The sequence below is a fragment of the Leptopilina heterotoma genome, unplaced genomic scaffold (genome assembly GCF_015476425.1).
Source record: "Leptopilina heterotoma isolate Lh14 unplaced genomic scaffold, ASM1547642v1 Lhet_73, whole genome shotgun sequence".
In the NCBI taxonomy this organism is placed as follows: Eukaryota; Metazoa; Arthropoda; class Insecta; order Hymenoptera; family Figitidae; genus Leptopilina; species Leptopilina heterotoma.
In genome coordinates, this window is record NW_025111169.1 from 1,079,448 (window position 1) to 1,093,729 (window position 14,282).

At 22.5% G+C, this 14,282-nt stretch overlaps 1 protein-coding gene across 1 annotated transcript; it reads left to right on the forward strand.

The window, feature by feature from the left end:
- Positions 1 to 60: 60 nt before the first annotated feature.
- Positions 61 to 12,131, forward strand: LOC122510719 (band 4.1-like protein 5). The gene is made up of 7 exons (XM_043625554.1): positions 61 to 554; positions 892 to 1,039; positions 4,001 to 4,177; positions 4,345 to 5,094; positions 7,621 to 8,060; positions 10,419 to 10,904; positions 11,284 to 12,131. The coding sequence occupies exons 1-7, from the start codon at positions 402 to 404 to the stop codon at positions 11,407 to 11,409; spliced, it is 2,280 nt and encodes a 759-aa protein (XP_043481489.1). The 5' UTR covers positions 61 to 401; the 3' UTR covers positions 11,410 to 12,131.
- Positions 12,132 to 14,282: the final 2,151 nt, after the last annotated feature.

Sequence of the window (14,282 nt, forward strand, 5' to 3'; positions counted from 1 at the left end):
CAAAACTTCCCGAAAGGTAGCGCACACAAGTGACATAAAATTCCCACCGATTGTCAAACTATGTAGTAAATTTTAACATTGTTTAGCTGCGATTAAAAGATTACAACAATAAATTTGTTTTTAATTTGTGATGCTATAATCAAATATTTCCAATGTAAAATGTCAATTTGAAACATTGTTCACGTAATTACTTGTGATTATTGAAAAATGCGGTGTAATTATCGTTAAAAGAAAATCAGTTGCGAGCAAAATAGTAACAAGTTGGGATGTTTTAAAAAAAGCTTGTTTCCTAAAATCATGAAGAATTATTATTATTTCCCGATAAGATACACCCATAGTTGATATTCAATATGAAGATAGTGTTTAACTGAGTGGGAAAAAAGTGTGCTATAAGCTAGAGAATGTTGAGATTTTTATCGAGACGTAGAGGCCGAGGCGTCGGTGGGCAAAATACATCTTCACAGATTAAAAATCAACGATTGTTAAGCAATAAGAATATAGTACAATGTAGAGTTGTACTGTTAGATGGAACTGATTTACCTATCGAGTTGTCGGTATGTACATTATTTATTATAATTATTCCCGTCAACAATGCATAGAAAATTATATAGTATGCAATTGTTATATTTCTGTTCTACTTTTTTTTTCTCTCCTCTCTCTGGGCGATTATCATTTATTTCATAATACATTGTTTTACTACAGAATGCAAAATTCCCTTGTTTATTAGATTTTTTTAAATACTTACTATTTTTGCTATTTTTTAAATACTATTTTTGCTATTTTCTAAATACTATTTTTGCTCTTTTCTAAATACTATTTTTATTATTTAAATACTATTTTTGAAATGGTCTTTCTCAATAACATATTGAAAATTAATTTAATATGTTTTAGAAAAAAGCGTTGGCCAGTGATTTGTATGAGCAAGTGTTTTATAGTTTAGATTTAATAGAAAAAGATTATTTTGGCCTACAATATACTGATAGCAACAATATTCAGCATTGGTTGGATCCTACTAAACCTATTAAAAAGCAGGTTAAAAGTAAGTTTAAATTGTTTGTCTTTTGTTTAATACAGGGTTGCCCAAGTTAGGGAAATCTGGGAAAACTCAGGGATTTTTATTAAAAGTACAGGAAAAAATTTAAATTTTAGAATTCATAAGAAAATTCATAATTTTTGTGTCTTTTTTGTTTGCCTCATAAACTATGAAATTACCAAGAATTCTAATGCGAAACCTTCCATTTTTTCTATTTCTGACAATAATTTATTTTTAAATAACTTCATTCTTGAAAAACTATCATAAAATTAAAATTAATTAATACTTAAAAACTGTTTAATGACTAATTTTACTTAAAAAATTTTAATTATATATGAATTGAATTTTAAAAGAGTTGCGTTTACAATTTCCATAAATAGATAAACTCCAAAAGGTTTAAATTTTTAAAATTCAATTTCCTTTATAAAATTTCTATTTTTAATAAATTTAATTAGAAATTTTAAAGAACTTAGATTTTTGAGAAATTTTAATAATTAAAATTCTTCTGAAATTAGTTACATTTTTTAATATATTTTTAAATAATTGTTCAAAATAATGGATTTACAGGTGAATTTTTGTAAAAAACTCTACAAAAATTGAATTTTGGAAATGTTTCAAATTCAAATCTTTAAAAAATCTGAATTTTTCATACCTTTAATTAATAATTCTGTAGAACTAGTATTTATGGAAAAATTTCATTTCATTTCTCTTGATATTAGATGAACTTCTTATTACTTATAATTAATATTATTTTAAAAATTGTAACTCAATTCTTAAAAAGAATTCAATTCTCTTGACAAATATCAAAATTCTACCGAGAATTTAAATTATTTTCAGGAATTTTAATAAAATTCTTGGCATAATTCAATTATTTTCATAAATAACAATATTAATCACAAGAATTCAATTATTTTGAAAAGTAATAAAATTGTTCGCAGAAATTAAATTATTATGAATTTTTTTTTTAAATCTCGTTAAAATTTCAATTATCTCTATAAATAACAATATTCTTTGCCGAAATTCAATTATTTTTAAAAATTTTATTAAAATCTGTATAAAATTTCAATTATTTTCAAAAACCTTTTTCTTAATTCAATGATTTTCGATATCTACTATTTAAAAAAAAATTCCTAAGGAATTTAATTATTTAAAACAAATTTTGATAAAATTCTATGCAAACATTCAATTATTTTCATAAATAATGAAAATTTCACAAGAATTTAATTAATTTCAAATTTTTTAAAATTTTTTCGCAATAATTTAATTATTTTCTAAAATAATAAAATATTTCAGAAGATTTCAATTACTTTGAATAAAATTTTAATAAAATTTTTCACAAAAATTGAATTATTTCTATAAATGATAACATTTTTACGGGAATTCAATTATTTAAAAAACAATTTTCATAAAATTTTTCCAAAAAAATCAATTATTTAAAAAGATTTTCATAAAACTCTTCGCAAGAATTCAATTATTTTTATAAATAACCAAATTTTTGTTAGGAATCCAATTATTTTTATAAATATTAAAATTCTTGTTAGAAATTCAATTATTTTAAAAGATATTAATAAGATTCGTTACAGGAATTCAATTATTTTCAAAAGTAATGACATTTTTCGCTGAAATTCAATTACGTGTAGAAATATAAACAAATTCTCTTCAAAAATTTCAATTACCTTTATAAATAATAAAATTCTTCCCCGGAATTCCATTATTTTCAAAAATTTTAATTATTTTTATACAATTTTTATAGTATTCCTCAAAAAATGTAATAATCTTAAAAATTTTATTAAATTCGTCAAAAGAATTCAATTATTTAAAAATTTGTTGATAGAATTCTTTATAAGAATTGAATTTTAAGAACATTCAATTGTTTAGTAAATTATTTATTTTTCTATTTAAATAATTAAATTCTCGTAGAATTTTCTAATAAAAATTGATTTAAAAAGGAATTTCAGTTAATATTTTAGATTATAATTGAATATTAAAAGCAATATTAATTCGATTAAATAGTTAGTTAGTTATCTTGGACCGTAAATCCTGTAAAGGTCCGTTTTTTTTGAGAAAAGATCCGTAAAGTCCGTAAATTGTACGATATAATTTGGATAATTTTAGAGAAATTACAAATGATTGCAGAAATTCAATTATTTTCAAAAGTAATCAAATTCTTCGCAGAAATTCAATTAAGTTCAAAATTTTTTTTAAATTCTCGTCAAAATTTCAATTATCTTTAGAAATAATTAAATTCTTCTCTGAAATTCAATTATTTTCAATAATTTTAATAAAATTTTTCGCAGACTTTCAATTATTTTTAAAATGTAATTATTCTTAAAAATGTTATTGGAATTCGTCAAAAGAATGAGGATTGAATTGATATGAGGATTCAATTTTAATAAACATTCAATAAATTGTTTTTTTTTGTATTTAAATAATTGAATTCTGGTAGAATTTTCTCATAAAAATTGATTTAAAAATGGATTTCACTTAAAATTTTAGATTATAATTGAATATTAAAAGCATTAGAATGTAAATTTTGAGAAATAATTGAATTTTGAAAAGGTTTCAGATTAAAATCTTTGAAAATTTGAATTTTTCATATTTTTAACTAACAATTCTGTAGAATTAATTTTTTTTGAGAAACTTTAATTGCGGATTTTTTTTATATTATTTGAAGTTTTTATTTTTTAATATATATTTAATTGAAGAATTTACGAATAATCGAAATTTTTCGTAAAATTGAATTGTAAACAAATGAATTTGAAAATTTACAATTAAATAAATTTGTAAAAAAAAATGTAATAGAACATTTTTTTGAGAATTTAGTAGTTTTTAAAGTGAATCAGAATATTCTTTAGGGTCAGGAATAAAGTGAAAATTCTGTCTGGAAATCAGGGAAAAACAAAATAAAATTTTTGTGGCAACCCTGAAATAGTTTGAATATTATTATTCATGCTTAATATATTTTAGTTGGACCTCCTTATACTTTACGATTGAAAGTTAAATTTTATTCATCGGAACCGAACACACTTAGAGAGGAATTAACTCGTTATCAGTTTTTTCTTCAATTAAAACACGATGTTCTGGAAGGAAAACTTCACTGTCCTCATCAAGTTGCTGTACAATTGGCAGCATTAGCTCTTCAGTGTATGATATTTTTCATTTATTATTAACTAAAAAAAACAAAGATGATTATATTTTTCTTATTAAATTATTAATATAGATTTTCTTATTAAATTAGTAATATAGATTTTATTATTAAATTGAAATTAGTATTAAATTGAAAACCTAATCGAATTAAAATTTCTTTATAGCCGAATTAGGTGATTACGATCCAACAATGCACAGTGCAGTGACAGTTTCTGAATTTCGTTTCGTTCCCGGACAAACCGAACAAATGGAACTGGAAATCCTGGAGGAATATGCGAAATACAAAGGACTGAGTCCAGCACAAGCTGAATCGACTTATTTGAGTAAAGCGAAATGGTTGGATATGTACGGTGTCGATATGCATACGGTCTTGGGAAAGGACGCTTGTGAATATTCCCTTGGTTTGACACCAACTGGTATTTTGGTCTTCGAGGGGAATCAAAAAATTGGATTATTCTTTTGGCCGAAAATTGGACGATTGGATTTTAAGAAGAAAAAACTGACTTTGGTTGTAGTTGAAGAGGATGACGAGGGTCGAGGCGAACAGGAACACACATTCGTCTTTCGTTTGGCCAATGAAAAATCCTGTAAACACTTGTGGAAATGTGCCGTTGAACATCATGCGTTCTTTAGACTTCGAGCTCCCGTTAAGGGTGCAAATGGTCGACAAAATTTCTTTCGCATGGGCTCTCGTTTTCGCTACAGTGGAAAAACGGAATTTCAAACAACACAATTGAATCGTGCACGTCGTACTGTGCAATTTGAACGAAGACCGAGTCAACGTTACGCGAGAAGGCAGAGCCATGTTTTGCGCGAGCGTCAGAGACAGCAGGATTCTTCTCCGCCGCAACAACAGCAACAATCGCCACCGCAGCAGCAACAACCACCAGCACAGCAACAACAGACATCTTCAGGTATTTTTTTATTTTTCCTTACTTATTCAGAGAGTTATTCAGAGTTAGGGATATTTTATAAACCTTGAAGAAACCTAGAAAAGTCAGGGAATTTTAATCGGAATCCTGGAAAATTATTGTTTTCTAAAGTTATTGTGTTCATTCTTGAAATTTAATAAAAAACCTTCAAATTTTTCTATTTCTAGCAATAATTTCTTTTCAAATAACTAAAAAAGTTGAATTTTGAAGAAGTTACAAATGATTGTAGAAAATCAATTATTTTCAAAAGTAATAAAATTCTTCTCAGAAATTCAATTATTTTCAAAAATTTGTTTAAAATTCTTAGCAACATTTCAATTATTTAAATAAAATTTTAATAAAATTCTGCGAAAACATTAATTATTTTCATAAATACATAATAAAAATTTCACGGGAATTCAATTATTTAAAATATAATTTTCATAAAATTTGTCAAGAAAATCAATTATTTTGCAAGAATTCAATTAGTTTTATAAATAATGAAATTATTCGCGGGACTTCAATTATTTTTAATACAAATTTTATATAAATTCTTAGAAAAATGCAATGTTTTAAAAAAAATTTATTAAAATTCTTCAAGAATCAATTATTTCAAGTAATTTTGATAAATTTTTTTTATAAAAATCCAATTTTAAGAAATATTTATAATTATTCAATAAATTTTTTATTTTTATATTTAAATAATTGACATCTCGACGAAATTATATTATACAAAATTAATAAAAATACAAAAACAAAAAATACAAAAATACAAAATACAAAACAAAATACAAAATTAATAAAAATAATTAATAATTGATTTAGAGAAAAAAATTAGATTATTGATAAAATTCTATACAAACATTCAATTACTTTCATAAATAATAAAAATTTTCTCGAAACCCAATTATTTACAAATTTTTTTTATAAATTTCTTCGCAATAATTTAATTATTTTCATAAATAATAAAACTCATCGCAGAATTTAAATTATTTTTATAAATGATAAAATTCTCAGCATAAATTGAATTATTTTCATAAATAATAAAATTCTTAGCAAAAATTCAATTATTTTCATTACAATTTTAATAAAATTTTACAAGATTCAATTATTTTTTTAAATTTTGATTAAATTCTTTGAAAAATTCAATTATTTTCAAAAATTTTAATAAAATTGTTGGGAAGAATTTAATTATTTTTAATACAATTTTAACAAAAATTTCGACAATATTGAATTCTTTTAAAACATTTTAATAAAATTCTTCGAAAAATCCAATAATTTAAAAAATGTAATAAAATTCTTGTCAGGAATTTAATTATATTCATAAATAACAAAATTCTTCACAGAAATTCAATTATATTCAGAAATTTGAATAAAATTCTTTGAAAAAATTCAATTATTTTTAAATACAATATAATTCTTCGCAGTAATTCAATTACGTTATAAAATTTTAAAAAATTCTCGTTAAAATTTCAATTATCTTTATAAATAATAAAATTCTTCTCCGAAATTCAATTAATTTCAAAAATTTTAGTAAAATTCTTGGCAAAATTTTAATTATTAACAAAAATGTTTCTCACTTCAAGAATTTTCAATATCTACTATTTTAATAAAATTCTGCAAAAGAATTTAATTATTTTCATAAACAATAAAACTCATCACAGAAATTCAATTATTTTTAATACAATTTTAATCGAATTTCTTGAAAAATTTAACTATTCTTAATAATTTTATTAAAATTCGTCGAAAAAAATCAATTATTTAAAAATTTGTTGATAAAATTCTTTATGAGAATTTAATTTTAAGAAATATTCAATTATTCAATAAATTATTTATTTTTGTATTTAAATAATTGAATTCTCGTAGAATTTTCTAATAAAAATTTATTTAATAATTAATTTCAGTTAAAATTTTAGATAATAATTGAATATTAAAAGCAATATAACATGAATGTTTTGATTATTTTAAAAAATAATTGAATTTTGTAAACTTTTCAAATTCAAATCTTTGGAAAATTTTTCGAAAGAATTCAATTATCTCTATAAATATAAGAATTCTTCACAGAAATTCAATTATTTTCAGAAATTTTTTTAAAATTCTTGTCAATATCCAATTATTTTTAAGAATTTTAATAAAATTGTTTACAAATTTCAATTATTTTTATAAAAATTAAATTTCTTCTAAGGAATTCAATTATTTTCATAAATAATAAAAATTTTTTTACGAATTTTTATTTTATTTGTTGTTAAAATTCTTTATAAGAATTCAATTTAAGAAATATTCCATTATTCAATAATTATTTATTTTTGTGTCTATTGAAATAATTGAATTCTTGTAGAATTATCCAATAAAAATTTATTTAAAATTGAGTTTCAGTAAAAAATTTAGATAATAATTGAATATTAAAAGTATTATAACGTGAGTTTATAGAAATAATTGAATTTTGAAAAGGTTTTAAATTAAAATCTTTGAAAATTTGAAGGAATTTGAGAGATGAGAATGTAAAAAATAGGAAATGAATTATTTCAGGTGGTTCAGAAGAAGAGAGTATTCAACGTCAGTCGAGTAGAAGTAGTACAAAATCTTCAAACTCGAGTATTCAAGGAACATCTTCACCACTAGTTGATTCACTATTAAAGTCATTGGCAAAGGATCAGCAACCTTTGGAACCAAGGAATCAATCAACGATTGCAACAACGCAGAAAGAGACTGAAACAATGAAGACGAATTTAACTATTGAAAATATAAATAATCAACAAACACCAATTGTGCCAAACAATCAGGTTTGTGGTGCCTCTGCGTTGCCGCCCCGCACGCCAATTCCACTCGAGTCACTCAAGTGCAATATACTCAAGGCAAAGTCTTTAGAACTTGGAAAAAATTCCAATTTAGTTTCAATTTCATCCACTGAAACAACGGCCACTCCGGAAAAAATTCAACCCACCGATGCTGCCACTATTGTTGCAGTGGTAAGTTTTCTTTGACTAATTTCTAATTTTTCTCTTCATTTTCATCGTGTTCTTTAATTGTACATTTGTTGTTTTGTTTAAACAATCTTTATTAAATTTTCCCGAGAGATCGAATAGCATTAGCAGGCTTCGTATTCATCTACTAAATCATACTATTAACTATTTTTTTACGATTTGCTACTATCAGAATAATTTTTTCTTTTTTTTACTTTAAGTTCGCTAATAGTTGAAATAAAAAAAATTATTCTCAATAATTTAAATAATTTAAATAAAATTCTTAGAAACAATTCAAAAAATTTTAATAAAATTCTTTGAAACGGTTTCAATTATTGTCAAATTTGTTCACAAGATTCAATTAATATTTTTAATATCAACTATTTTAATGAAATTTATCAAAATAATTCAATAATTTAAAAAATATATTTATAAAATTCTTTGCAAACATTCAATTATTTCCAGAAATAAACAAAATTTTCATATGAATCCTATATTATTTAAAATACAATTATCATAAAACTTTTCAACGAAAAATCAATTATTTAAAAATATATTTATAAAATTCTTCTTAGGAATTAAATTATTTGGGAATATTTTAATAAAATTTGTTGCAAACATTCAATTATTTTCATAACTAAATAAAATTTTCATATGAATCCTATTATTTAAAACACAATTTTCATAAAATTTTTCGAAATAAATCAATTGTTTAAAAAGATTTTTATAAAATTCTTCTCAAGAATTCAATTATTTAAAAAATTTTAATAAAATTTGCAAGAATTCAATTATTTTTCATAAAAAATAAAACTCATCACAGGATTTCAATTATTTTTAATACAATTTTAAATAAATTCCACGAAAAATGCAATTCTTTTAAAATTGTTTATTAAAATTCTTTAAATTATTATATTTAATTTTCTTCTAATATGTTTATTAGAATTTAATAATTATTTTCAATACATGATTAATTAAATTTCTCGAAAGAATTTAATTATATTCAAAAAGTTTAATGAAATTCTTCGTAACAATTCAATTATTTTCAAAAAATTTTCATAAAATTCTTCGTAGAAAGTTAATTAACATCAAAAATTTTTCGAAATTCAATTATTTGTTAATTAATAACAAAATTCTTCTAAGGAATTTAATTATTTAAAAAAAATTTAATAAAATTCTTCGCAAGAATTTAATTATTTTTATAAATAATATAATTCTTTTTAGGAATTAAATTATTTAAATTATCTTTATAAATAATAAAATTCTTCTCCGAAATTCAATTATTTTCCAAAATTTTCCTCACTTCAATGATTTTCGAAATCTCCTTTTTTAATAAAAATTCTCCAAAAGAATTCAATTACTTAAAAAAATTTTACGCAAACATTTAATTATTTTCATAAATACTAAAATTTTTGCAGGAATTCAATTATTTAACTGTCTTAATTTAATTTAAATTATTTTTAATATCATAGAACTTTCTAATAAAAATTGATTTTAAATTGAATTTCAGTTAAAATTTTAGATAATAATTGAATATTAGAAGCGTTATAGTGTGAATTTTTAGAAATAATTAAATTTTAAAAGATTTTTAAATTGAAATGTTTGATAAATGTTCATTGTTGTAAAACTTAAATAATTAAAATTTAATAGTAATTTAAACTTATATTTTGAAATAAAATGATTAAAGTTTTGAAGAATTTTATTTAAAAATTGCAGCAAAATATTGATTAATGTTGTAATTATTAGAAATAGTTCAACTTCAAAAAGGCTTTATATTGAAATTATTATTTAAAATATTTAAATTCCTGTTGAAGAATAAATAGGCATTTAAATATTTATTTTAAAAAAATAATTTTAGTTTTTAATGTAATTTAATTTATAGAAATTATGAAAAAAATTGAGACGTCAAATTTAATTTTTCAATAGCAACTTTTTTACTATTTTTTTAAAATTAATTATAGAGTGCAAAGCCTGCATTAGTGACGGGATCTGAAGAAAGAAAACTTGAAAGCAAAGTGACAGGTTTTTTTTTTATTGAAAATGAAAATAGGCCAAAAGGGTCAGTTACTAATAAAAAGCATTGATTAAATAATTAACGACTAAATTTTCATTATGTTCGAAATACTCTATAGAAACTGATTTCGATTTTACCTAACTAAAAGGAAAGATAAATGTCTCACAAACATATTTTCTACACATCTACAACTCCGAATATAAATTTTAACTTTAACTCGATTTCTCGAATTTTTTCGCCAGTTTGTTTATAACGTAATTTTTGTCTTAGCTTGCTTCTTTTTGAATTGCTAGCTTGCTTTGTTAATTTTTTTGGTGCTTCTCTGCTATGTTTTTTTTCTTTCATGACAACAGGGTGGAGATAAATTGACATTATCAGTGAGTGGAACAGCACCGAGTCCATCGATCGACGATACCGTTACCGTAACACATTTCTCCCTCGATAGTTGGGGTAAAATAGAACAAAAAACAACACCCTATAGTCCAAAAATGTTGAATCAATCGCAAAATCCATTTACAAATAATCCATTTATTAATAATACAAGTATTGAAGTTGCCGATGGTGTTGTTGTTAATGAAGAGATGAATAATTTGGATAATAAAAAAGAGCCAATCGAAGAAGTCAAAGCAAATACTAATCCATTTATAGATTCAAATCCATTTTTGGGACTACTCAATCCATTTAATGATGTTGGTTTCTCGCAAACGCAAAAACCACCGAGCAGTCCCGTTGAACAAACGGCTGAGATTATTCTTGAAAATAATGACGCTGAATTAGGTAACGCGAGAGTTGTTAAAACAGAAGAAATTCAAACAACAACGACAACACTTACGCATAAGGTTAGTAAACAAAAAAAAATAAAATAAAATTGTCGAAGGAGAAAAATACGAATAAAAAATGCTTGCAAGTCGAATATATGCTACTGCATTTTTTTATGACATCATTAGAAAATTCTTAATGTGAAAAACACTAATTGTTTGTGTTGTTTTAATTCTCTTTTCTCGAATTCTGGACGTTTTCAATTTCTTTAAATTTAACTATAAAATACAGTCCTTTTTCTATATAAAAGCAAAAATTATTTATATAATCGAAATAAAAAATACTTTCATATTTTACAAATAAGGAAACTAAAGTTCAGAATTCGAGAAATATTTGTAATAGTCTTTTCTCAACAAAAAAAAAAAAAAAATACGAAACTGATTGATTTTTATTTCACAGGATGAAAATTCAGCACAGGACATTAGTCCCTGGTTAGTTGCGGATCCATCGCAATCGCCAACTTCCCAAAGTCCAACAAAGCACACTGTAATCACAAGGAAAACAGTTATTACAACACAATTGTAAATGGATTACAATTTACTTGTTAGAAACATTTTTGTTGAGTTTCGTATGCGCCTTTTTTTTGCATTTAAACTGATAGTGTACTTAAAAACGAATTTTGCATTTAATTCAAAAGTCTTCAGTTAGATAAATATTCAAGGTAAGAAAATAATTCTTTTAATAGAAAAAATGTTGATAGAAAACATGTGTGTAATCACAGTGATTTTTTTTTTTAATTAACAAAAACAAAAGTCTGTCTTGAGAGAGCATTTTTAGATAACTGATAATTTTTTCCTGAAAGCTCTTGTCTTTTGATAAACAACTTTTTTTACATTTATAATTTATAATGAGAAGAAGAGAAAAAATACGAAAAAACGAAAAGTGTGTAAATTCTGTGATCATGAGATTATAATGGTGGATACTTTATGAGGCAATATGCTCATTTTAAATCTTTTTCAAACTGCTTCAAGACTATCGTACTCTCCACTATAAGACTTAATGCGCGTGCCTTAGAAACATCGACTTATTTTTAAACACAATTCAACAGACTGTCTAAGTCATTCCAAAAAAAGAAAATTATTTAGAATTTTAATTGTTCGAATGTCTCTGCATTTTTATACATACAAAAGAAGAAAGCATTGATTTCAATTAATTGATATTAACAGGAAATCAATTTTTAAGAGAAAAACCCTATTTTTGAATATTTTAAATATTTTAGAAAATTTAAAAGTTAAAAAAGCAAATTAAACATTTTTGTAAAAAATTATTTACTTTTTTTTATTTAATAAATTAAATCTTAATTTATTTTCTAATTAAGTCTTATACTCTTTTAAATTGCTCCATTTTTTCATATATTTTTTTTTGTTTTTGAAACCTTCGAAACATTTGAAAACTTGTGCAGTATTATTATATATGAGTTGAAAATGATCAAACTATCATATTTTATGATAAAATAACCAGTACGAATGAAAATTGAGGAAAAAAACAATGCCATAATATTAACAGTACGTATAAATAAATAAATAAATAAATAAATAAATATACAATCTAATAAATATAAACTTGCAACGATTGTACGTAACGTCTCGTCATATTTGATAGTATTTTAAATACTACAAGAGAGATAAAATTTATACAAAGACAATGCAGATTGAAACGTCATATTATATATTATACTTTAAATATTATGTATAATTCCAAAGCCTAATATATGTTTTACGATAAAAAAAAAAGAAAAGAAGAAGAAGAAAAGTACAAGGTTAAAGTGTACTAAAAATGTTATATATTGGTTACCTAGTTATTTTAATTTTATATATAAATATTTATATATATGACAAAAAAAAAGAGAAGAGAAATCATGTATATTTATTACATAACAATTAGAACGTGAAATCAATAATTATTTCGAATCACCGAAAATGCCTTGTTAATGCCTCGTACTTTAAATTATGTAATCGAAAACGATGCTGCATTATTATTGTACTTGATATAAAATTTCAACGAATTAAGGTCATTTACCTGTCGGATTCTCCACGAATCTTGAATTTAAATAATTATTTTTAAATTTACAAAGTAAATATCAAAGTTAATATCACGTTATTTGTAGTGTATTTACGAAAATTGTTAAACAAATTTTGGTAATTTTCAAATTTTCCAATTTTCATATTTTTGATAGTTAAATTTTTTATAAATTTGTAAATGATAAAAATGTAAAAATTTATAGAATTTTTTTCTTTGTAAATTGAAAAATTATTATATATTAGAAATTTAATGATGGAAGAAAAATTGCGTCGTAAGATGTGCTTTTTTTGTACTTAAGTAAGCTCAATATTTTAGAAGAATGCTTTTCGTGTGTTGTATTATTTGCTTTGTTTTTTTTATACACAATTGACTTTGATTGTCTTTATAATGAAATATTCATAAAATAGCTTTTTATAGAATAATAAAATATACACATCACATATATATAGAGGAAATGAGCTTCCGCTGAAAAATCATGAAGAACGAAATAATTAATAATAATAACAATAATAATAATAGTAATAAAGCTTCTTCTTTATTGTACTTAAAACTGAAAGTTAATAATAGTATTTCTCCGAAGATCTTTCTTTAGAAATTAAGTTTTATTTTTTAAGACGATAACTGCTTGTGTTAATTTTTTTCCCTAAAAATTATATAAATATATAAATATATATGTGTATTCCGTCCTAAAAAAAATCTTATACATATGTACACGAATGTGCAAGTTTGCTTTTTAATAAAAAAAAAATGTTTTATGAAATTAATTCGCATTTGTAAAAAAATTTTTTTCCACAACTTCATTAATTTTTTATTTTTGTTAATATTATTTTTTTTATTATTATTTTTGTTAATATATTTTTTTTATTATTATTTTTGTTAATTTCTAATAAATCAAAAACTCTAGTGTCAAAGTATTTTTATATTTTGAAAAAGAAGAAATCAATTTTAGAACTTCCAAATACTTGGAATTAAGAAAATATTACACAAGGAGTTAAAAATAAAGTCAATTGGACTTTTTCCAACTTTTAAAATTTTTTCTGTGTTCAAACGTCCGGAAAAATATTCGTTATTTAATTTTTTCTTTCTATTGTAAATATATAAATTAAAATAAAAAACTATTTGCAAATAAAATTTTTTGTAATCGAAAATTACAATTTGAATCGAAAACAAATTTTTCAATTTAATAAAAAATAAAACAATAGATATAATTTTATATAAAAAATAAAATTCTATAAAAATGGAAAGTCCTTTCTAAAATAAGAAATAATTTAGCAAAAAATATTATTTGGGCAAAAAAAAAAGAATTTCAATTTTTGAATTTCGCGCCTAGGAAGTGACAGCAGCGCCACGCGCGGCATGGAATTGACACTATTTTT